Source organism: Physella acuta, unplaced genomic scaffold (assembly GCF_028476545.2).
Source record: "Physella acuta isolate Inbredline_101_S28 unplaced genomic scaffold, ASM2847654v3 ptg000078l, whole genome shotgun sequence".
NCBI classification, from domain to species: Eukaryota; Metazoa; Mollusca; class Gastropoda; family Physidae; genus Physella; species Physella acuta.
This window is the reverse complement of record NW_026731598.1, coordinates 86,792-113,425: the sequence shown is the minus strand read 5'-3', so window position 1 is coordinate 113,425 and position 26,634 is coordinate 86,792. Positions and strand designations below refer to the sequence as shown.

The following is a 26,634-nucleotide window of genomic DNA, read 5'->3' as shown; positions in this document are numbered from 1 at the left end:
AATAAAATTTAGAGTATTTTCCCTTGATACAAATGTCTATTCGTATGTATATTGTGTTGACTTTGTTGTTTAATATATATAGCTGTCTTGTTTAATATAAGTAGGACAGAGTCACAGAGGGCCGTCTTCTTATCCTTAATTTCAATTGAAATGAAGGCTATGTATGTATGTACATCCAAGATCTCAAAAACTTTTGGGAGGTCCAACATTTATTAAACCCTTTTGTACTGATGAACTTGTCAATTATTAGGTCGTCCATATTCCTCATAAATGACGTTGAACTCAAAATATGGGACGGGGTAAAATAATTATTTTTTAAATGATGAAGAATATATTCGTTTTCGTTAGAAATTGTGATTTAGGGTTCGGGTATAGATCTAGTAGAACTGCGATATGATATTAAATCATCATCTTGCTTTTAGTGACGATTGGGGGAAAGGGAATTCATTGGGAAAAGTATGACGTCAATTATGGGTGATCCATTTAAGCCTAGTTGTTTATTTTGTCTGTAGACATTAGTCTTAGGCCTACACTTTTTCTGAATTAAGATTATTGTGTTAATAAAAATAGGTTTAAATTTTAATTAGCTACATTCAATACCCCATGTTTTTTTTTTTCTTTGCCTTCTGCTTTCATCAGTTTGTGATTTGTTCAGTTGTCGATGTTTATACCTCCCCACCATCCATTATTACAAAAACAAAAAACACCCACTATATAGTGATATCTATCACTTATTCGTCTGTTTAAAAAAAAAAAAAACGTCATTTTTCTAAACCCCGCCGTTTCATCCCCCACTAAGCACAACGTCACCGAGTTCGCGGCGCGCGTGACGTCACTTGTCATTAGGTTAATGTTAAAGAAAGAGATACCGCGTAATTAAAAAAAAAATCAAAACAGGCTCTATGGCGTTGAGACTCTAGCGACGTTTAGCCTTACGAATAGTTCGGTAAATTATATTGGTGGTTAATTTATTACAGTGGCATGCTGTGCTCCCTCTACTATACAAATTCACGTGCTTTTAATTTCTGCAACCTGCTGCTCTAAAATGCCCGTGACACAGCGTAAATGCATGTAGGCTCTCGGTCCCACCTATAAACTTCGTTTGTCCTTTAAGCTCCACGCAAAACTTATGATTAATATGGTGACATAAGCGGCGCTAGTGGTGGTGTCAACAGCCCCCCCCCCCCCCCCAAGCTCAGCTCTTAAAGGTGCTCCACACTTCATAAAAGATAAAATTGATGTTCGGATATCGTCGGACTCTGGCGTTTTGCCGACGACCGTAGTCCTAACGCACCGTCTTAGAGGCTGTCCACTGCTAACACTATTTCTATATAAAAATCAAGCTTATACTGAGCTCTGGCTTTACATTAGCTGCTGTCGTATTAAGAGTTGATCTTTTGTTATGCCCCATGTCGCGAAACTTACTGTTTTGTTCAATTGTACCCGCAAGCCAATAATTGTCTTGGACTCTTGTCGAATATCGTTGCCAGGAGAAACTTGGTTTGAGCCTTATTGTCAGAAGTTATTTCATTTGGAGTCAATGTAGTGCGGCCTATTTTCGTCGGTAGGCATTTAGCGCCAGGCCCTTTTTGGTGGGGATGATGTGCTGAGGTAGTTTAACACCGCTTAGGACAACAGGCTTGCAATAGTTATGATCATTCGTTATGAGCAAAGGTATGCATGAAAACAAACGCTTCATGTTCCTCATTTTCATTGAGCACAGCTTTATAGAAGTCTTCCATAATTGACGTGACGAATCCCCCCCCCCCCCCCCCGATCACCCCTTCATTATAGGTCATAAATTGCGGTCCTGCGTAAGTTGACGTCACATTAGCATAACATATGTGACATCGTTTATGGACAACCACATATAACTCATTTTGGGTATTTGGTATCAACATTTTAACTACAAAGGTTGTTCAAAATGTATATTGGAGGTTAGGACTTGAAATATACCTTAAATGACATCACGCACTTAAAGGGTGGAGTAACTGGATTTGAGACGACGTTTTACGCGGGAAAGGGGAGGGGTAAGAAACGCGAAACGTTATGTATTTCGCCTAATACAAAAATGCTGAAAAAATGTCTTTTTTGTTAGAATTATGGCTTGACTTTTAAACAGGCAGGGCAAAAAGGTAATTTTCGACATTACAACTATTTCGTGACGGCGAAAATAGGGGGGGGGGGGGAAGGGGGTGGTTAAGGTGAAGAGAGGTAAAAAAACGTGACGTTATTTATGATTAAATCACTAATTAAAGGAAACAAGTTAATTAAAAAGTCTAGTGACATTTAAGCGCAATTTCCTTATGTTATCTAAAAATAGCTCTGTCGTAGCGTAAATCAAGAGCAGGGTTAGTAAAACCATTGGTTAGTTATTAAAACGTTTTTTATTAATTTTTTTTTCAGTATTTTACATGTTTTATTTACAATAGAGTTACATGACTAAAAACCATTGCGCGCCTAGCTACCGAACGTGATGTCGCAGCCATTGAACGTGATGGCGCAGCTATTGAACGTGCAATGCGTGTGGTGTGGTTGGATAAAAATGCCTACTAATTCGGTCCAAATTTTAATTAATTCAAACATTTTTTTTGTGACGAACGAAAGGATATTTTTGAAAACTTTCTTCGGCAATATTGTTCTAAATTATGGCAGGAATCGATTGGTACATGTTTCAAGTCGCTAAGTGGTCTGGTTGCCGAGATATGGGCAAAAAACTGCATTTTTTTTCGAGGTTTTTTAGCTTTTCCGGGAAATCCATGAAAGAAACCCGGAATTTTTATGGCCTATGTTCATCCTCGTAACTTGCTTAATATAATTGCTTTGGAGCTAGTCCTCGATATTGTTTCGTTGAGGAGGAGATACGACTTAAAGCTGCGGACACACATCCATCCATTCACCCATCCAGAAATGACGGGTTAATAAACGCAATTCTCCAGAATGGAAATTGCGCTAAAAAGCATGAACAAATGAAATGAAAATAGCAAACAAACAATAACACAAACAATAACAATTAACTCAAACTAATATTTAAATAAACATTAGATATAAAAATAGGGAGTTTCTTAATATATAAAAATTACATCTCATAATGATAATTAGAACTGGTGTTTATTGTCAGGCAATTAAATTGTTTAAAGGGCAGAAGTAAAAGAAAAAACGCATGCTTTGTATTTAAACTCAAGACAATCGTTTTAGCAAACATCAATACATTTCCATACATATAGAAATTAAAGGGAAATGACTCAAAATATTTTCTTAAGATTGCCGCTGATTTTAATAGCAAATTTAGTATCTGGAACATCGTTGTTAAACCTTAATTTCATGACATTTTTATTGATTTAACCCTTAACTGTTGTTCAATATTCTAATTATCTTTAGTATTTTAGTAGAATATACAAAAATATATTCATATTTAAGCCATATTTATTTACTTCCACTCTTGTTATTTAAAAATCGTAAACAATGTTAAAATGATAGACTACAAGATGTAGGCTAGCTTAAAGAAAAATATATTATAAGTTAAATTGTGATTTTTTAAAGACCAAAGTGAGAAGCCTACAGTTTGTTATTATTTAATTCGGATCCGTAACAAGTTTTCTTAAATGGAGTTGCAATATTAACATAATATTAATAGCCTAGGCTTACCAGCACTTAATTTTATTTTATTATTAGTTTAAAAAAAAATTACCATTGTTACTCTTGGTATTTTAAAATCTTGAAGCGATGTCTATACTATAGACAGCTAGCAGCAGAGGCGTATCCAGGTTTTCGTTTTAGGGGGAGCGAAAAGAGCCAAAAAAGGCGCCGAATTTTTAACACGTACTATATACGTGTATTACATATATATATATATATATATATATATATATATATATATATATATATATATATATATATATATATATATATATATATATATATATATATATATAATTACTAGCTGCATGTCATTACTGCGCTATGATGTAAAATAAATTGAAAGTAGCACTCTGAAGAAATAAGAAAAACACACAATGTAGGCCGACAAAACAAAAGTGGTATCAATCTAAACAAAAAAAAAACCCAAATATACACACACTACAACCAAAAACAATGAACCTAACACAATCTGTTTTGTAATTCTTGTACAAAGAAATTCTTACATAATAATTCCTGGGAAAATATTTGAGACAAGTGAAATAGGGGAAATAATCACTCTCTTAATATAAATAACTATATATCTACACATCTAATTATAAATGTCAAAACAAATTGTAATATAGTGAGACTTGTGAAGTCAAGGGAACTCACTCTTCTTGTATTTGTATTATATTTATACTGTTATCTTGAGTGATGTCCCTTATATGTATATATATATTTGTGTCTCGTGACTTCCGCTCACTCTCGTTACCATCATGTAGTTGAGGCCAATAAACGTTTTATATACAATCACATGCTTCTATCGTCAATCTATTACACAAATAAATAATTATTTTAGAATATAATGCAATTGTTTAACACTATTCGTGTTTAAAAAATGTTTTTGTCTATAATCATAATTTAATATATCGTCATCATAAATGCTAAAGTATTACACCATAATGAAAGTTCTTAAAATCAGAGTTGGTATAAAACCACGCTTTTTGATTTAATAGACATTATTCGGAATATCAGCCTACAGTTAACTAAATATCGGTCTTTTAGTTCAGAACATATATTTTTAATTAACTACTGCTTCATTGTGTTCTTTAAAGATCAGTTTTTAACATAGTGATAGGTATGGGTTAGATCACTGTATTGATCACACATCTCTTTACTAATAATTGCAAAAACAATATTCACAGAGTTTTACGTTTAAAAAGCTAATTTCCTGGCGACATGGTACTTTGGTACATCATTAAGCGTTTTTCTACATGTACTTAACAGATCAGTTCGGGGTGGGTTGGGGGGGGGGGGGTGTTCAACTTCATTCACCACTGTCCGTTCACTTTAGGTCAACTATCCAATCCAGCGTATCCAATCCATGTGACATTAATGTCGCTCTACACAATTGTGGTGGTGAGGTGTATGTGTGTGTGGGGGGGGGGGGGGAGATAACCAACTCAGAGTGAAAATAGCGTCAGTTTTTAGATGACTGTTCTAAACATACATATATATATTACACAAATATATATTACACAAATATATATTACAGAAATAGATTTAAATAAGTAGCAGTGGTATTATGACAATATTTTTTTTTACAGAGGGGTCCATGGGGAAGGGGGGTTGTAACTGTTTCATATAATTTGTAATCGTAATCATTATCACCCAAACTGTAAGAATACTACTACTTCGTCGTGATGACGTGTTGAACTTTTCAAAATTTCCCCACCGCTACGCAGTTCGCCCATAAGTAAATTTAAATAGAGGTGCCACATCAGTTGTATTTGTTTCTGTATTGTAATCTTTTAAAAAATTAATCACACGATTCAAACTGTATATATAAAGTAATTATGTGTGAAGTTTTATGTATAACATTTTCTAATTCAATTATTCGTGAGCAAATACATTATACATTTGCCTTAAACTTAACACTCCTCTTGCCAAGTGGTACTACTCGTAGAGGTTTTTTAAACATTGGAATGCATCGCAATGGTTATTTTTAGAATGGCAAACTGATGCAGCTGTTAATACGTGTTGTAAACGTAGACACTACTAGACTAGTACAATAATGCTTAATTGCTGCATGAAAAGAAATCTTGTGATTTACATAGATGTGCCGACCAAAAATATTTTTTAACAAATATCATTGTTTAAAACTTTGAGTTTTAAAAGTTCCCAAAAAGGCGCCACTTTGCTGAAAATGGCCAGAGGGGGATCGACCGCTCCCCCTGCTCCCCCCTGCGTACGCTACTGGCTAGCAGCCATGTTTTTTTTTCTTTTTGTTGTTGTTGTCAATAGATACCACGTTCTAAACAATTAATTTACTTGGAAAATTTTAATCTCTTCATGGCTAACGACATTTCATTTTAAACAAGGGAGACCGAAACTTACAAGCAACATTGAAGGCAATCAGCGTGTGTATAATAATATAGAGGAAAATTGGTGCTTCTTCCAGTTCCAGACTTTATTTTTTCGGGAGGGCACTTGAAATTTCGGGGGGGGGGGAACGACGACGACGACGGACACTCGTAAAAGTATATATTTTCTATATAAATTCCATTCTGCTGGGGGGGGGGGGGGGGTAGACTTCGAAGGGGCGCCCCCCCCCCACGAGGTCTACAGGAAACTCTTTATTTAATTAATACATTATATTATTGCGACCCACGCTTTTGTTTTTTTACTGAAAATTAATATTTTCACTTTTCAGTGCATTATTTTTAAAAAAAAAAAGCGAGTTATTATTTTTAGCCTTTTGTTACCAAATATTTAGACCAATGTATATTTTATATTGTAGCACGCTAATAACTTGATTAAATGATAAATGCTGTGTAAAAAAAAACTAAAAAAAACAAACATCAAACAAACACGCGCATGTACATACTCGTTTAATAATACTAATCATATTTTTAAAGAATATTCATGCTCATGTTCATGAATTGCTGCTGTATTGGTTTCCAGTTGTGTTCATCATCGGTTATCTTGATGTGTTTTGGCAAACTTGTACATCGTCGACATAACCTGGTTCCTCTGATACATACGGTTTGTTTTTCTGAGTGGGTCATTACTTTTATTTAATATTCATAATCATTTGTGTATTCTGTCTCATTAGATTCCAAAAGACCGGGAGGAATGAATTCTGCAAAAGAACATTTCAATCTTCATCTTATTATCTCAAGATAATTAAACAGGGTCTGAATAGCTGAAGAATATTGGTTCTTACCATTACACCTGTACACCAAATTTGACCATATTATCATTTCCTGACTAAAACAGAATACTCCAAGGCGGCCACCTTTTAATGTGTTGTCATAGATATTTTTAGAGTCTGCCACGAGATTCATGTTTTCAAACAATAATATTCTTGAAGAAGAAAAAACATTCAAAATATAAAACCATGTAACAAAATATACATTAACCTAAATATTTAAAGACGAATTTTATGTTCAGGTTATCACTTAAATTATTAGGCCATTTAGTTATCTTTCACATTTGATATTTACAACCTGATTAGTCCCCTAGTAGGTCGATGAATCAATTCCCATCTGTAAGCAGTTTTTTCTTTCCAACCGACGTTTCTAGGATCTTTCCATAATAATTTTACCTATTCATTTGTTTACAAAAAAAAAAAAAACTAAATTAAAAACAAGTTAGAAGTAATTACCATTTCAAACGTTATATCGACAAAAAATAAAATTTTCAATTTTTATTACGTGCCTAACAGTTAAATTTAGGATAAAGGTGAGACAAAAATACTTCTCTGAAATTCTTTTACACAGGATCAGAGGCGTAGCGAGGGGGTGGGGGACGCGGGGTGCGGACCGCATCGGGTGACACCATTTAGAGGGGGTGGGAGGGGCAACACCAAGGCAAAAAAAAGCACAATATATATAGAGAGAAAAACAATGATCGTTCCAGTTCAATGAATGATTAAATAGTCTTTTAATAGCAAAATTGACAAATCCCGACAAGAGTGGGAGGAGGGTGACACTATGACGTAAACCTGCTAACGATAAAGAAACATTGCCACATCCAGTATTAGTAAACGATTATATGTAAACGTCGTTAGTATTATTTGTGTACAGTTTACAGCTAACACCGGATAATGTTTGGGGATGACACAAAGTAAACGCTGTAGCATTTGCCGAGAAAAAAGGTTTTGTTGAGAATTGTAATAATTGATATGTCAATCGACTTCTGGCGCGGGGAGGGGTAACCAAATACACCGTCTACCAAAGTGGATTGTGATGAAACTACATTGAAAATGTACACATCTACATGTCAATCGACAATAAATAGAGAGCAATATCAATAAGTAAATAGAACTGGTTGGCTTGTCACAGTTACACATTTTGAGGCTTTTTGTCAGCCATGAAATGCGTTGCCAAACGGTTTAGAAACAATTAATTCACGCATTAAAATACTTAAAGCAGTATATTTGCAATGGAATATGTAAAATAATAGTAATTTAATTACAAATATAGAATACTCATAAGAGGTAAAGAACTTCTATATATACATAGAGGTATGTACATATTATATACATATATATATATATATATATATATATATATATATATATATATATATATATATATATATATATATATATATATATATATATGTATGACATATATATATATAGGTGACACTCGACCTAGCAACGCCACTGCACCGGGTTTATACACAATTAAAACGTTATACCTGATTGCTTGTGTCTCCAGTGTGCCATAATGCATTTCTCATTATTTGACCTGGACCTGTCGTGGAGTTGACCAGTTTCAGTTGAATACCTGGTTCAGCCACAGCTCTGTTTTTTACATTGTTTTAAAAGAAATACATTCAGGGGTTAGAAACGACAACAGGTATATATATATATATATATATATATATATATATATATATATATATATATATATATATATATATATATATATATAAACATTCGGTGATAATATTTTTATTTGTTTTTCCCAAAATCAATCCGTTTTTTTTTGTCGGCTTTGCTGACATTTAATTATAAACAAGCGCGACCGTCCCTGCGCGCTGCCGCGGGTTTAAAAAAAAAAGTCCCAGGATAGCCCTGGGCAAATCGCAGCCTGCAGGGCGCGGTCGAACGTGCCTGATTAAGTTTAGTGAACAACAAAAATAATACTTCTCATCCATATTCTAACCTCAATCTTTAAAACGAACGTATGCGTCATAGCGTTACCGGGATATCCCGGGGCGCCAAATAGCAACCTGACGGGCGCCGACGAACACGTCTGATTCAAATTAGTGAACGACAAAACGCCCCATGTTATTCATAGTCTTTCGCACTGTTTAAAACGAACGTAGGTGCCATAGTGCTCACGGTAAAGACTATCGCGCCAAAAATTGCAACCCGAATGAACGGTGTCAAACCGCAATAGATTTTTATCTTTATATACTGTATATTGAGAAGAAAAAAAAAACACAAATCGCGCCCTGCGCGCTAGCCCTAGGAATTTGAAATTTTATTTTCTCAGAAATCTTCTCAAGAGTATTCTCATTTCTCCCCAAAGTTTCATGGCACTCGCATAAACGGTGTTGAACAGGATCCTACTTCTATTGTTTATATACCGTTTATAGAGAAGAATTGAATCGCGCCCTGCCGGGGCTCCACCGCTGCGAATTTTATTTTTTCCCCGCAGAAACCTCTACAGGAGTATTCTCAACAAATTCCCAAAGTTTCATGGCGATTGGATGAAAGTTGTATCGTAGAGAAAAACAGTGACGAAAGTAAAAAATAAATTGTGCAGTAGTATTCCAAATATGTTCGGTGGAGTTAGGTTGGGTTCCCTAAAGTTTAGGGATAAAGCTTGGCATTAAGAATGTAAGGAGTAAGTGTAAGGGAATTAAAGTGATCTGATGATATTTCACAAACACAATCTTATGTACTTAGCATAAACACACATACAGAGAGAACAAACTAAATTTTTTTTCAAACCTCAAAAATAAGTACATCTTTTAAATTAATTGCATTCAAATTGGCTTTTCTCACTTTTTGAAAAAAATAAAAAGGGAAGTAAAAAAAAATCATTAAAAAACGTTTTAATAACAAGCTTTTATTACTACTGCACTAAAAAGTAGAAAATAAATTATACACTACTATTTAAATTACTATAAAGAAAAGCGTGGGTCACTTTAGTACTTTAGTACCTATTGGATACCTTTACTAATATTTGAGAAGAGACCCACGCTTTTCTTTATAGTAATTTAACCATTAAATGCATGACTTTTTAATAATGATTGAAAAAAATATATTTATATTGTTTTGGTGGGTATATGAAGAGTATAGTCAAGTAAAAAAATATTTTTAGTTTAAACATGTTGTTTAATTAAAATCCGAAATGTTGCATGTCTGCAACATTATGTAGTAAGGTGATACTTTTTAAGCCAGTTGTTGGTCTTGTTACAACGAAGATATATGTTGCACTTGTGGCAAACTGTTTGAGCTTGATGTGAATATGCACCTGTCATTGCACTATTCCACGAGACTTAGTGTCCACACAGGTCCAGGAGATCCAGGGTCCATTCTGGTCCTAGATATCCAGGGTCCACACAGGTCCTAGATATCCAGGGTCCACACTTATCCAGGGTCCACACTGGTCCATGAGATCCAGGGTCCACACTGGTCAAGGATATCCAGGGTCCACACTGGTCTTGTAGATCCAGGGTCCACACTGGTCCAGGATATCTAGGGTCCACACTGGTCCAGGAGATCCAGGGTCCACACTGGTCCAGGATATCCAGGGTCCACACTGATCCAGGATATCTAGGGTCCACACTGGTCCAGGATATCAAGGGTCCACACTGGTCCAGGAGATCTAGGGTCCACACTGATCCAGGATATCTAGGGTCCACACTGGTCCAGGATATCTAGGGTCCACACTGGTCCAGGATATCTAGGGTCCACACTGGTCCAGGAGATCCAGGGTCCACACTTATCCAGGGTCCACACTGATCCAGGATATCCAGGGTCCACACTGGTCCAGGATATCTAGGGTCCACACTGGTCCAGGAGATTCAGGGTCCACACTGGTCCAGGATATCTAGGGTTTACACTGGTCCAGGATATCTAGGGTCCACACTGGTCCAGGATATCTAGGGTCCACACTGGTCCAGGATATGTAGGGTCCACACTGGTCCAGGATATCTAGGGTCCACACTGGTCCAGGATATCCAGGGTCCACACTGGTCCAGGATATCTAGGGTCCACACTGGTCCAAGAGATTCAGGGTCCACACTGGTCCAGGATATCTAGGGTCCACACTGGTCCAGGATATCTAGGGTCCATACTGGTCCAGGATATCTAGGGTTTACACTGGTCCAGGATATCTAGGGTCCACACTGGTCCAGGATATCTAGGGTCCACACTGGTCCAGGATATCTAGGGTCCACACTGGTCCAGGATATCTAGGGTCCACACTGGTCCAGGAGATCCAGGGTCCACACTTATCCAGGGTCCACACTGATCCAGGATATCCAGGGTCCACACTGGTCCAGGATATATAGGGTCCACACTGGTCCAGGAGATTCAGGGTCCACACTGGTCCAGGATATCTAGGGTTTACACTGGTCCAGGATATCTAGGGTCCACACTGGTCCAGGATATCTAGGGTCCACACTGGTCCAGGATATGTAGGGTCCACACTGGTCCAGGATATCTAGGGTCCACACTGTTCCAGGATATCTAGGATCCACACTGGTCCAGGATATCTAGTGTCCACACTGGTCCAGGATATCTAGGATCCACACTGGTCCAGGATATCTAGGGTCCACACTGGTCCAGGATATCTAAGGTCCACACTGGTCAAGGATATCTAGGGTTTACACTGGTCCAGGATATCTAGGGTCCACACTGGTCCAGGAGATACAGGAAGATACTCTGGATCACCAAGAGCATCTACTTCATATTATTCTTCACCTTGATTCACATTGATTTCTTAATGATTATGCTGAAACTAGAAGAAAAACAAGGTACCATATAATCACCAATGCTGATGTATAAAGTAAAAAAAAATAGTGCAAAAGTAGGTCAGTTTGCATAACGTTGCAGCACTGCAACCAAAGTTTTGTGAAGATTTTAAAATAAATTATGAATTGATTTTCAAAACAACACATACAATATGTAATACATACCTTAGGTTGTCAGAAACATATTTTTTGAAATTCCAAAACCAGTTTATTTGACTTTGATGAACTTTGAAACGCCAACCAAAAATGCTGATATAAAAAACCTTGTGATCATGCACAAATTTGAGATCGGCTTGGCGGTAAAACAAATCTAGGTCACTTAGACATGCGCAAGCTGTAGGTTAACATTGTAGCAGTCAAACAACGTGATGCACAGAATAAAACATGTTTAGGCTAATATTTTAAGGGAAGGTAACTGGTATGTTGCAGATTTGTACCGGTATGCATTTAAGGGTTAAATAGTAGTGTATAATTTATTTTCTACTTTTTAGTGCATTAGTAATAAAAGCTTGTTATTAAAACGTTTTTTAATGAATTTTTTTTCAGTACTTTACATGTTTTATTTACAATAGTGTTACATGACTAAAAACCATTGCGCGTCTATTGAACGTGATGGCGCAGCTATTAAACCTGATGGCGCAGCTATTGAACGTGATGACGCGTGTGGTGTGGTTGGATAGACATGCCTATTGATTCGGTCCAAATTTTAATTAATTAATAAAAAAATAATTAGGCATCCAATTAAGTCAAATTTAGTTTCAGATTGCATTGTCTTCATGTCTTGACCCACGTGCCAACTGTGAATCGTATCGGTCAAGTAGAACTGTCCGAATTTTCAGTCCTGCGTTTCTATCTAGACTGACGACTGACGACAGACTGACGAGTAATTAAATAAAAGCTTGTAAAAACACAAATTTTGTATATTTTTAAAACATCACCAAAAATGTCTGATTAAAGAACATACTTGGTAACTTTATCAAAATGTAGTGGAACAACGCTTATTTGAATTTAAGTAACATGAATGCCTATAACAAGTACGTTTTGAAACACGTTTGATCAGAAGAGTGCAAGGGCTCATAATCTGTCGAAAATGCATCTGTAGATCATGGATACATAGAAATAAAGAATAGCCATAGCTCTTAACAGGTAAACAGTCTTTGTGTCTGTGACTAATTTATATGCAATCCAATTGGTGGCTGGAACACTGCTAGGGTCACATAAAGAAACTATTTTTGTTGAAATAATTATTAATCTCTAGAACCAGTATAGTACATTTAAAAGTAAGAACATTTATTTAGAATGCCTCAGTCGATGTATCTTTATGCTATAGATATGTATTTATACATAGCTGGTTCAGCAATTATTGCGATATGGTAGGGCTACACCAAAAATACACATGCTTATTAAATACAACAACGTAGACTAAATTAATAACCATGGTAGTCTTGCATTCTCACCATTTGTGTCTTAACAGTCGTTCTTCACAACTATAACCTGTAAATATGGAATGAATAGCCACCATAAACGGTCAATATAATTTAGAGGACATATTAAGGTTTTTTTTTTCGTAGACAAGGGCTATATTCTTTTAAAGGAATCTAATAAGGGTTTATTTCCATGCTGACTGCAAAGTGTAAATACAACTGCACTCGTGAGCTGATCATTAATATATATATGGACATTGTTACAACTGTAGTAAAGATCTCGCTTGCCCCCCCCTCCCTTACCCCTATTCCAGGCAAGTGTTAGACGCATTGACATGACATCTAGCTAAAATTGAAATTAAAGAACACACTAGGAAATCGATTCTTTTGGCAATGTAAATTATTTCAAGCTACACATCATGTACTATTTAGTTTAAAATCATCACTAAAACCCACCTCATCCATGAAATTTCGGGGTTTTCTACTTTAAACTATACCCATATATTGTTGACACTGGCGACACAATGTACGATCACGTGACCTTTTACATTTAACAGATACAATTTTTCAGCTATTCTAAAAATATTAGAACAATATGTTGTAAATAATTTTCAAAGTACCCTCTGTCAGAAAAGACAAAAATATTTGAACTAAGCAATCAGAAAAAAAATTAGACTACGATACTAAGTGAAGTGTGGTTTAGTTCATCGGACGAATCTGAAAAATAACGTGGAAGTCTAATCATTGAACTGTGTTAGGTCCAGTGGTGTGCAGAGCTTCGTTGATGCCCGTGGCCAACCCAAGGAAAGATGCCCCCATACATTATATATATATATATATATATATATATATATATATATATATATATATATATATATATATATATATATATATATAATATATGACCCCTGGTATATCATCCCCTATACATCGCCCCAGCCCAATGATCCCTGGTACTTCACCCCCTATACACAGTGGCGGATTAAGGGGGGTGCTGAAAGGGCTGCAGCCAGGGGTCCCCGAATTTTAGGGGCCCCCAAATTTTGATTTCTCAACTATAGCAAATATTACTTTATCATTGATTTTTTAATAGCTTAGTTAAATTATTTTTTTAATGTCAGAAGTTAAAATTTAACAAAGTATTAACAAGCATCACTTAAATAATAGCTTCATCAGTGAATGTGCCGAGACAAGCGCGATCCACCAGATACTCTCTGATCTTTAATGCAGAGTTTCTTTCAGGCACCTCTTCGGGGGGGGGGGGGGGGGGAAGGGGGGAGGGGGGTGCACCCCCCCCCAAGAAAGTCTACCGCCCCCCCCCCCCCCCGAACGAAATGAAATTTATATAGAAAATATATACTTTTAACAGTGTCCGCCCCCCCCCCCCCCCAAAAAAAAGTCTATCACCCCTCTGAAAATTTCAAGTGTCCCCCCTCCCGGAGAAAAAAGTCTGGAAGAAACACTGCTTTGATGTTTACTTTTGCCTTATTTAAACAGCAGTCCCTCGACCTGACTTCGTTACCGATAGAAAACCTTTTAAAAACGCATAGTGTCGAGGCTGAGGGAGGGTGGGAGTGGGGGTATTTGTATGAGGGGCTGTTTGCGTATTGGCATAGTGTAGATAGATAAAAATAAGACTAGACTTGTAGAGACTAATAAGGACGGTGTAAACTTGACGGTAGACGATTTGTTTTGAGAGTATGTGCTACATGGGTGTTAAATTTGGGAAAAAAACGTCCCAGTTGTAGGGACGGACTGATATAGCGAAGTGGATGGTTAGACACGGACCGATGTAGAAGAATTTTTTTTGTATTGACCTTTTGAACGAGTGGCTTAGAGATTTAAAAAATGCTAAACATCTCTTGTTCAAGGCACACTCTCACCCGTATTAATTTCCCTACAGGAATTGCCGAACAGGGCAAGGGAGAAGAAGCCTATAAATAAAGGCGTTACCGCTGTCCCTCACGGTAATACAAAACCGGATGAGACTCTGTTGCAGGGCATGACATCTACCCCCCTCCCCCCCCTCACACACCCGACATGTCCCCCAACTGTCTCCCCGCCCCTAAATTTCATCCATTAAAACATTTGAGTTTTGAATTCCTTGGAATTTAGCCGTAGTCAATGTTTTCGTCTTGAAAAGAAAATTTTTTTTAGAGGGGAGGCTCCCGTAAAAAAAACTTTTTTTAATACTCGTTAGAAAACAGTTATTTCTTTACAGCTTTATTAAAATACATCCGCATATGCATTTCCACTAAAAAAAATGGTGGAAAAATCTTGGTTACTATGACAACGGCGGCCATTTTGAAAAATTAATCCCCTCGTAGGTTTTCCACCATTCATAAAATATTATATTTTATGCCCAATAAATAATGAATTCATAATCTTCTTCCATATTTTGGGGTACTCAGCTAAAAATTTTAAGTGCATATCTTCAAAATAATTTATTATCAATAGATTCAAGTGCAGTGTTTCTTCCAGACTTTTTTCTCCGGGGGGGGGGGGGCACTTGAAATTTTCGGGGGGGGGGGGGGGCGGTAAACTTTCTTCGAGGGGGCGGACACTGTTAAAAGTATATATTTTCTATATAAATTATATAAATTTTATTCGGTTCGGGGGGTGGTAAAAAATTTTCGGGGGGGGGGGGGGGGGCAAAGCCCCCCCGAAGAGATGCCTGGAAGAAACTCTGTTCAAGTGCATTCAGAGGTTTCCAAATGTACACATTGCTCTTCGAATTTATCTGTGGAGAGCGCTCATTTTCCAAACTGAAAAAGATTAAAAGCAATCTTAGAAGCACTATGGGACAGCAGAGACTTAGTATGCTCTCACTTATGAGCATAGAAAATGACATTGTAAGCTCACTGAATTATACAGAACTAATAGAAGAGTTTGCTATCAGGAAAGCTCGAAAATGTTCCCTATAAAAATTACTTGGTCTTTAGTTCTAAGTAAAAAGAAATGTAATAAATGTATGTATTCATAATTTATTTTGCAATAGTAAATAAACAATGGTTATTTTAAATGCTCTCATTTCTCAATGTAATTTAACATTACATTAAATGTAACATTTTTTGTCTATGCTATAACTTCTGTTAACCTTTACTTTATTCCATTCAACCTGTATTTTTGTGACATGTTATTATATAAACTATATATATATATATATATATATATATATATATATATATATATATATATATATATATATATATATTTATATATATTTGTATGGTTGAGGGGTGCCCCGGAAAAGGTTTCAGCCATGGGCCCCGTTGAAGCTTAATCGGCCCCTGCCTATACATCGCCCAGACAAATAATGATAGTAATAATGATAGTTATAGTGATGTGGTTGGGGTTTCTGTTGTAGTTTTGGTTTTTATTATAATTATGTATATAGTTATACATAAATATATATATATATATATATATATATATATATATATATATATATATATATATATATATATATACACTAGGCATACTGCCTAGCTTCGCTTAGGTTTTCAAAAAACTTTTGAGATTTTGAATGATTAATTAATTGGTGATTGGCTGTTATGTAGAGTGCTTTTTTCCCCCTCAGACATGTAATTGACAGCGTCAATTATAGTTTTCATCATCGGCTTGTGAGAACTGGTACAGATTTACAATAGTTATACGTCTTTCTTACTTGTAACCTACTTTCATTCATTTAAGATGGTTTACTTATACAAACATCTAATACAAAAGTCTAATTACAATTAAAAAAAAAAACCCTGAAAATTCAAATGTGTAATTAAATGATAATTGAAGGGATTTTTTCCCCCCTCATCGGCGTGGTGGGCTGAGTGGGGTTTGGGCTTTTAAGAAGAGCTGAAATAAATTTGGGATTACAGAAAATTAAAATGATACACATTTTAAGCAACCGGAAAAGTTACGTTGATTACAATGAGACACATCAAAGCAAACATTCTTCCCTTTCAAATATCTATATCTATAGCAGTCCTCCCACATTAAAAAAAATGTTTTAAACATTTAAAATAGTAATAATAATTTAGTTGATGGTTTTACACAGCTTCAAAGACATGAACATCAATTGTATATATAGTAATTAAATGGAGAAAATAAAATTGCATGAGAACTAGACTAAAAAAGGTGTGCAACTCGGTTTCTTTTGACTGCTTAGTTTACAGTGCTCCATCTTCAACTGCGAAGTCAAAAGTTCACATTGTAGCCACCCATGGACAGAAATAGAAACGACCGTGGGAGAATGGTCTCTATATATAATACTCTTACTGATCTATCATTCCAAAATTTCCAATGACACAAAATTTACCTCTGGCGATGAGGGTACGCTACCACTACCCTGATTTATTCGCCAGTCCGGTTGTGTGGGGGTGGGGGGAGTGTGTGTGTGTGGGGGGTGGGGGTGAGTTGTGTGTCTCTTTCTACTATTCTGATTGTGCATTTTTAAAACCTGAGAAACAGAAGACTGTTCTAACCTTAATTTACTCGAGGGCTGATCGAATGATGTTTGGCCCGAGACTGTCTTAATTAAAATTAATACCTTTTTTTTTTAGTAAAGTGAGAGTTCTTAGTCTATGTCTTAGCTTTGCTTGCAATATTTCTTTTAACTTTGTCTAGTCGTGTTAATTAAATTGCTTTATTTGTTGTGGCTGTTTGATTGGTGGTTTTTAAAATATTTTCGCAAGTGTTTGCTTTGCTTTCTGTATTAATATACAATCTAAATAAATGTGTTTCTTAGTTTCTTGCATATTTTGTTTTCACTTTTGACATGTTATTTGATTTGACTTTGTGTGTCGTGAAACTGGAGTTGTATTAAAATCAGTCTGTATGCTACTTCCCTTTCTTTTGGTGGAATGCGTTTATTATGTAGGTTTCTAAATGTATCTTTATGTCTATTATATTGTGTTCCCTGACACAACTAATTCTCTTGTATAAGGGTGTCGCTTGTTGTTTGATTAGGATGTCGTATATTTTTTGTGTGTCTTCCCCAATGATGCTTGTTTCCTTGGAATGTTGCTAGCGTTTCTTTATAAAAGCAGCCTATGCCATTTCCCCCATAGTGGTGTTGTGATGTTTAATTTTAGAATACTCTTTATGTTTAACCTAGAGCAGGGGTGGGCAACCTGCGGCTCGCGAGCCGCATGCGGCTCTTTGGAGGTCAAGTTGCGGCTCTCCAGTTCCATGCACTAATCTTAATAATTAAATTATCTTATTTTCAAAACGCATTAAAAATATAAAGAAACAAAACACTTATCAGAGAACAGTGAGAATAGGTGAGGTAGAAAGTATATGGACAGCTGACAACCAGAGTTTCTTCCAGGAATCTCTTCGAGGGGGAGAGGGGGGGTGCACCCCCCCCGCCCCCCCCCCCCGAAGAAAGTCTACCGCCCCCCCCCCCCCGAACGAAACGGAATTTATATAGAAAATATATACTTTTGACAGTGTCCGCCCCCCCCCCCCCCCCGGAAATTTCAATTGCACCCCCGGAGGTTAAAAGTCTGGAAGAAACACTGCTGATAACCGCTTGGGAACTAGTTCCAGCCCCACAGTTGTGCAGTGACCAGCCCCGTGGCAACAATTCAATGCTTGCCATTGCCCTAGTGCCAACTTTTTTGAATATGGTTAAATGGGGAATGTTATTTTATAGGGAATGCATCTTCCTATCTGTCAGTATTCATTAATTTGACGCAGTTTTTTTTTAGTTATGAACTTCTTACGGTTAACCCTGCGTTCAGTGGGGTGGAAGATAAGCCTGATGAGAACCAAAGGACAGAAGCGACCGATACAGTAATCACGCCAAGCCAGTTAGTCGAAGTTTGTCGTGTTGAGGGCTGCCTGGCTAGGGAGCATGAGCCGGTGGTTTCCGTAAAGAAAAAAAAACATGGCTTGTTAAGTGGATTGGGGTAAGGAGTCGTCCATAAATGACGTCACGCCTTTCTGGCCATTTTTTTACCCCCTCCACCCCTCTACGTCACACATCGTCACAAAAAGTCAGACCCCCCCTAAAATGACGTCACACTCCACCCCCCCCCCTAATTTATATTTTATCTTATGTTTTAAATTTGTTGGGTTTTCATCCCTTTAAAATTACCCCTCATTGACACAGCATTAATAATGAGCGTGCAGGACCCATTCGTGGCACCAGCAGGTAAACAGTAATACAGTGAGGTAATGTTAAACCTGAAAGGATTATTTTAAAAAAAATACTTAATGTTAATGTAGGTATTTCTTGCAGACATGACGACACATGTGAGAATAACAATATATTTAGGATAATATGCAAATTATTTAACCTGTTAGCACTATGCCCAGACCTTTAATTTTCCTGGTATATTTCATTGTAGCCTATATGATGGACTTAACGGATGTCATCTTTCACAAAGCAATATAAATGTCATAGATTTTTAATAGTAAAAACTAACCACTAGATTATTAAATTGCGTGTTTTGCCGTTAGCGGAGAGGATGTTGAAATAGGACCAGAAATACTCTCACACTGACCTAAATCTAAGCAAATTTTATAGAAATTTCATTAATAACGATTAAATAATAATATAAGTAACAGGTTATACTTATAACTTAACCGACCATATATATATACATTCATATTTCTAAATCTTAGTACGATCATTAACAGAAGTATTAAACAAAAACTACTTACAACAGTATTAATATGGCAATCCTCAATTAAAAGTGATATTTAAGCTAATTCATTCTCAAATGGAGAATTAAAATCTTCCTTCATTGAATACACAAGGACCGAATTGATTTTTTTTCTGTATGGAATGGGAATTCCCTTTACATCAAGGTCTTCCTCTTCTATCCAATCTACACTCTCACCATTAATTTCATTGGCAATTATAACCATCAGTTCACATTGGCGGCGTGCAGTAACTCTCAGAGGCCTGATGCGCTATAATGGCACAATTGATGATTCCTGTTTGTGGTTGAAGAGAAGTATGAATGACACTTCTTACAAACCCTGTCGCTGATCACGGATTGAACAGACGGACGATACAAATCATAAGGGATTGTGCGATAAGGATTTGAAGAGCGGGGGAGGATTTCATCCACTTTTATACTTTGAGCAGCAAAGAGAGATGGAAATTCATGTGAAGGGCCATCTGTTGAACGCTCAGGTATTGTTAGTCCACAGCTTGTTTGGGCGACTGGTAAAGGTGGAGGAAGAAATCGTTCAGTTATTAAGCTGAAATACGAGCTTCTTGTCTTTGAACAACATTTACCATCCATGCATTTAACGATCTGAGTCAAATACTGGCTAGTTCTCACATGAATATCGTGCCAACGCTGATCCTTTGAGAGCAGAGAAGTTTCAAGGCGTTCAGAATCTTCTGGATCTATGTATGCTGCCACTTTAGGAAATGTATCCACTGTCAAGTGTGACCATATTTCTGCTAAAGTGTTTCTGGCAAACTGAAAATTCTTCTTCTCTAAATCTGTGTCTATTGTGACTCCTCTTTCATCCAAATGACTGCCGTAGTGGTCATGGGGTAAAACTAATCATGTGAGCTCATTGCTAAGTGGCGCCATTTTTCTTTCAACCCTATTAAATGCACTTATTCCTGGTGCATTGGTAGCAATGAACAAACCATCATAGTTCTGATTGAGAAAGTGGTGTACCGCAACTTTGATCACCTTTTGATACCTAGGATTGTCATGGTCAGGCAAGCTCACCCTGTATTCCATGTGCATGAGCAATGGACTCTGTTTTTTAGATGCTGACAACCCAAGCGGAAAGTGGGACTTGTCATCTTGACTTATAAAGCATACCTCATTCGGCCCAAGTATGGAAGCTAACTCTTCTAGTCCTGTAGACTTCGTTCTGCCTCCTCTCGTGTGATGCTGATCCATGCATAGCAATGTTTATGATAGTTTCCAATAAAGAAGATTGATCTTCTTCAATCCTTGGCCTGCCAGAATTAGATCTAACATTCAAAGTGGCGCGTAGCCCCGGATTCTCTTCAAACAAAGCATTCAGTTTTCTTTTCTTTTCATTTCGAGCTTTCTGAGATCTTATTTGATCAGATATCTTCCTCTTTAGCTTTTTTTCAAAATCACTCTTTTTCTGTTTCTTTTCTTTAAGCTCCATGCTCTTTTCTTGCGTTAACATTCCGCGAGTTTGTCGCTCATACAAGCCGACTAGATCAGAATTCAGAATCTCAATCTCTAAGTTTATCTGGACTGGCCTGCTTAGATGTTAATAGTTTGCTGGTAGATGGTTTGAAATCACTAACTTCATGAGCATCGTTCACTTTTTCATCTGACTTCAGTGACTTATTAGTATTAGGAATTTCTTTTGTCAAATCATAGGGTGTTTTCTTATTTGTAGGCGAAGATACAGATGTTTGTTTGACCCAAAACGTCAAAAGTGAGCCTTTTTTAGCGGCAGCAATTGCTTTTAGCTCCTGCAGCCAGACCTCCGCTTTCAAGTGCAGATCTGATTCGCTTTTTAGTTGAGTCCACTTTTCAACGACTTCTTCTTAGCAAATCTTTTAACTCTTTTTAGGATATGCCAGCATGTAGGCATCAAAAATACACTGGAACATTTTATTTTTATCCATTATTAACAGTCGATTTTTAAGCAGAATATATGAGATTATTAGATCTACCTTTCAATTGAAAAGCCTCACACAGACAAAGTTGATTCAGCGAGACACGTGTAGGACTATTTGGGTTGATCGAATAAACACGCATCACAAGCTGACCCTACACACATCCGCTTTTTTTTTTGGCCGCACCTACAAAACTCACGTGATCTCGACCTTGGAACTGATCGTACAATTATTTTTCCTCTAGATCGTTCAACAAGCATGAGCTACCGGCATGAACACCATGATGTAAGGGAGACAAGGCGTGTCATCAAGGGCAAGAGTCGCAGCCCTAAGTGTGAACATAAAGTTTTATTATGACTGCCCTACTCTTCAAAGAATAGCAAGCATTACATTGATACCCCTGCCTTACCCTCACTAGTTGATATGCTTCCGACCTTTATTCATATAGCACTATTGACAAATTTGCAAATACGGCAGTCTACTACACAACATACATCGTCAAATTATAGGGAAATTTAATTAGAAGAACGATATATTTCACAATCTTTTGGCAGCTTAGAAGTATCGCAACCAATGTAAAAAATTATTTAGTATTTAGTAAGTTTATTTTTCTAAAAAAAAATGCATGTTAATCAATTCGTGGAATTAAGACAACGTGACCTCACACTGTCTCTACCCCCCCCCCTCCCCCTCGTCACACATCGTCACAAAAGTCCTCTATACTCCGGATGTGATGAAGGACTGAGGAGTAAAGACGGTGAAAACTGTCAAATTTCATGTTATTACTTTCTCGTATATACGAAGTATAGAGAAAGTCTTGTAATCGTGCAAAAAAAAAAAATCGAGATTTTTACAAATCTCGACGTTTTACGCCTCACTGAAACGCAAAAACATAATTTTGCAATCTTGTCCGTATGTCTGTGTGTCTGTGTGTCTGTGTGTCTGTCTGTCTGTCTGTCCGTGTGTAAACACGATAACTTGAGTACCGTTACAGCTAGGTTGATGAAATTTCATATATAAGTATTTTATCAAAATCGTAGATCCGTATCAACTTTTGAGCGATTTCCGATAACCGGAAGTGGTACTTTTCCTACTTTGAATTTTTCAAAAGCCTATAACTTGAGTACTATTTCAGATAGATAAATGAAATTTCACATATAAGTAAAAGATCTAATTCTCTACATTCTTTCAAATTTTGAGTAATTTCCGTTGATTGGAAGTACTAATTTACGCTATTTCCGATTTCTAAAAAAAAAAACGAATGTAAATTAAAACTAATAACATTCCGCACTATTATGCACGTTTTATTTGGCGTTCACAGGTTTGCAATTCTTTTATCTACGAGATTTTATTCTATTTTAAAAAGTTTAAGTATTTAAAATGGATTCTTCTTCTTCTTCTTCTTCGTTCTTAATTATTAGTGTTGAAGGGGATCGAGATTTATCTGCCAGTGGGTTTGAACTCGAGACTTTGTTCGAATTTATCAACCATGAGCTTTTTGCCGACTCGACCACGCCTCCAACACAATTAAGCGTTACGTGTCAACTGGTTATGCGCCATTGAGGCCATTGACTCCGATTTCAGCCTGCTTTTCTTTTTGGATTTGCTTCCATAGCCTTTGTCCAACCAAGAACAAACTACAAGGCAGCAGTTGTTTAATTTTGGAGTTGTCTCTCATAGAAGAGTGGCTGTCCCCAGCTAACGAGCCTCATCTGCCCGAGTAAAATGGATTAAATTTCATGTCTATATCCCGAGTTCCCTTCCCCTGTTTTTAGCGCAATTTCCATTCTGGAGAATTGCGTTTATTAACCCGTCATTTCTGGATGGATGAATGGATGTATGAATGTGTGTCCGCAGCTTTAAGTCGTATCTCCTCCTCAACGAAGCAATATCAATAACTAATTCCAAAAGCAATTATGTTAAGCAAGTTACGAGGATGAACATAGGCCATAAAAATTCCGGGTTTCTTTCATGGATTTCCCGGAAAAGCCAAAAAACCTCGAAAAAATGCAGTTTTTGGCCCATATCTCGGCAACCAGACCACTTAGCGACTTGAAACATATACCAATCGATTCCTGCCATAATTTAAAACAATATTGTCGAAGAAAGTTTTCAAAAATATCCTTTCGTTTGGTCAAAAACATTTTGTTGAATTAATTAAAATTTGGACCGAATTAGTAGGCATTTTATCCAACCACACCACACGCGTCATCACGTTCAATAGCTGCACCATCACGTTCAATGGCTGCGTCATCACGTTCAGTAGCTAGGCGCGCAATGGTTTTTAGTCATGTAACTCTATTGTAAATAAAACATGTATTTTAACCAATGGTTTTACTAACCCTGCTCTTGATTTACGCTACGATAGAGCTATTTTTAGATAACATAAGGAAATTGCGCTTAAATGTCACTAGACTTTTTAATTAACTTGTTTCATAAAAGAATATTGGAGAAAGTTTAGGGCAGATCGATCCCGGTTTATTACTTTCTCTTATACAGTTTTTGGATGAAGTATTGTAATCGTGCACAAAAATAACATGAAATTTTGACAGTTTTCATCTTTTTACACCTCAGTACTTCATCACATACTAATTATAGGTGACTCATTTTAATCGAGCAAAAATAATAAATCTAGATTTATCCAAATTTAGGCGTTTATGCGTAATCGAGTCGGAAAAACTGGATTTTGCAATTCTGTCCGTATGTCTGCGTGTGTGTATGTGTGTCTGTGAACACTATAACTTGAGTACCGTTACAGCTAGGATGATGAAATTTCATATATAAGTATTATATCAAATTTGTAGTTATGTATCAACTTTTCAGCAATTTCCGGTAAATGGAAGTGGGACTTATTCTACTTTCAATTCTTCAAAAGCCTATATCTTGATTACTGTTTCAGACAGATAAAAGAAATTTCACATATGAGTAAAAGATCTAATTCTCTGCTTTCTTTTCAATTTTAAGTAATTTCCGTTGACCGGAAGTAGTAATTTACGCGATTTCCGATTTCTAAAAAAAAAAAAGAATGTGAATTAATAAAGTACTAATAATATTTCGCAGTATTATACATATTTTGTTTGGCGTTTACTTGGTGCGCAATCTTTTTTTTTCTACGAGAAACTATTCTATTTTTAAAAGTTTAAGTAATTAAAAATTGATTAAAAATCATGTCTTTATCCCGAAATTTATAAAGTACTAATAATATTTCGCACTATGATACACGTACTGTTTTTCGTTCTCTTTGCGTGAAATTATTTTTTGTACGAGTTTTTATTCTATTTTAAAAAGTTTAAGTAATTAAAAATGGATTAAAAATCATGGGTATATCGTGATGTGCCATCTCCCGTAGTGTTATAGAAGAATATTCGAGCAAGTTAGGGGAGATCAGTCCCGGTTTACTTTTACAAAAAAAATGTGCTATGATTTTATAAGAAAATACTGCATTGAGCAAATCTAACAGCCCTCAGGTTTTTTTTTCAACGAGCAAATTTTTTTTTATTACCACCCAGGGGTAGTCGTTCGGCAAAAGTATTTTACCGATATATAGCTAATAGAAGGATAATTTCATTCGCAGTCACTTTTTAGCCCTCGCCGTGTGAGCAGAGGCTGACCGATAGTTTATCCATAAGGCCGATTCATTTACCCAGGTTTATGGAAAAAATGAGCGAGATGTACTGAGCCAAAGTCCTAAACATTGTTTTGAAAATAGTCATCGTTTTTTCACCAAATTAACTATGTTTAAATAGGGAATTTCGACCGGTCAGTTTTAAAGCCCTTCCGGAATTTTTCCGAAGATAACGCCTATTTAATAGTAACCACCGCGGGTACTTCTACGACCTCATGAGTTATGATTGGGTTTGTACGTCCATATATTTGTATTTATTTATTTTTACAAATACAGTACTATAATTATATAAGGAAATATGTCCTCTGGTAAGTTAAAACATTGTTCCGGGATTTTCTCGAGGATAGCACCATTTTTTTCCAAACCCAATGAGGCCGGTGTACATCTCCAACAGTTCCTACGCGGGAACTGTTTTTCGATATATAGCTAATATAAGGAGAATTTCACTCGCGGTCACTTTTTAGCCCTTCACGTGCGAGCAGAGGCTGATCGATAGTTTATCCATAAGGCTGATTCATTTACCCAGGTTTAGGTGAAAAATGAGCCATATATATATATATATATATATATATATATATATATATATATATATATATATATATATATATATATATATATATATATATATATATATAGTTTTTAGTTGCATGAATAAAAACAATGCGCACCTAATGAACATGATAACGCGCTTATAATAGTATGCTAAGAAGTGCCAAGAAGTATATTCTATGTAAATCATTTAAAAATAAATTTACATAACATGACAGTATGAAACAGTTGGGTTATTGTTTTTTTTAAATTGTTATTTTAATTGTTTTTTTTTGTTTTTGTTTTTTAAATTATTTTTTTTAATGTTGTTTTGAGTTTTATTTGAATTTAATCTAAGAAAATAAGGATCCACTGTCCTTAAATTGGTCCTTTCGCATTTTAAAAATAAAATGTTATATTATTAAATTACCTTACCTAAACGGTGAAGCTTGCCAATATGTTTGCGATTGTTTTTTCCACATGACTGCGTAAAATTTGGAGCTATCCTGGTAAGAAAAAACAAATCCCGCGTAGTCATCATCAACTTCTGTGTTTACAAAGAAAGTGCCGCTGAAGTCAACACCAGAAAAGGCATTGTAACCTGAAGTAAATATTTATCTTTTATTGTTCTGTATTTCGATCTAATGTAAATAGCACATTCGTCTTCGTGAAAATGAGTCATGTCTAATCACTGGCGTGCGCTTGGGATTATCAATATAGCAAGGGTGCTAGGGGGCTGTAAGCTCCCACAGCAAGAGTCGTTTGCTGTTTGACAGGAAGAAACACTGATGATGAGCAATGTAGTCTAGAAAAAAGTGCGAATCATTAACGGAGTATAGGGGACTTATTTTAATCGGGCA

The 26,634-nt window shown here is 36.2% G+C and overlaps 1 protein-coding gene across 5 annotated transcripts in view; it reads right to left on the bottom strand.

Moving 5' to 3' along the window:
* Positions 1–6,499: 6,499 nt before the first annotated feature.
* Positions 6,500–26,634, bottom strand: part of LOC131954034 (cartilage oligomeric matrix protein) — an 86,173-nt gene continuing 66,038 nt past the window's right edge. For all 5 annotated transcript variants that reach the window (XM_059317544.1, XM_059317519.1, XM_059317526.1 and 2 more), the window contains 5 exons: positions 26,210–26,375; positions 8,329–8,434; positions 7,131–7,228; positions 6,848–6,987; positions 6,500–6,763 (listed from right to left, as the gene is read on the bottom strand). In XM_059317544.1, coding sequence (XP_059173527.1) covers positions 6,699–6,763; positions 6,848–6,987; positions 7,131–7,228; positions 8,329–8,434; positions 26,210–26,375 — 575 coding nt within the window. In that variant the 3' untranslated portion in view covers positions 6,500–6,698. The remainder of the gene's footprint in view (positions 6,764–6,847; positions 6,988–7,130; positions 7,229–8,328; positions 8,435–26,209; positions 26,376–26,634) is intronic.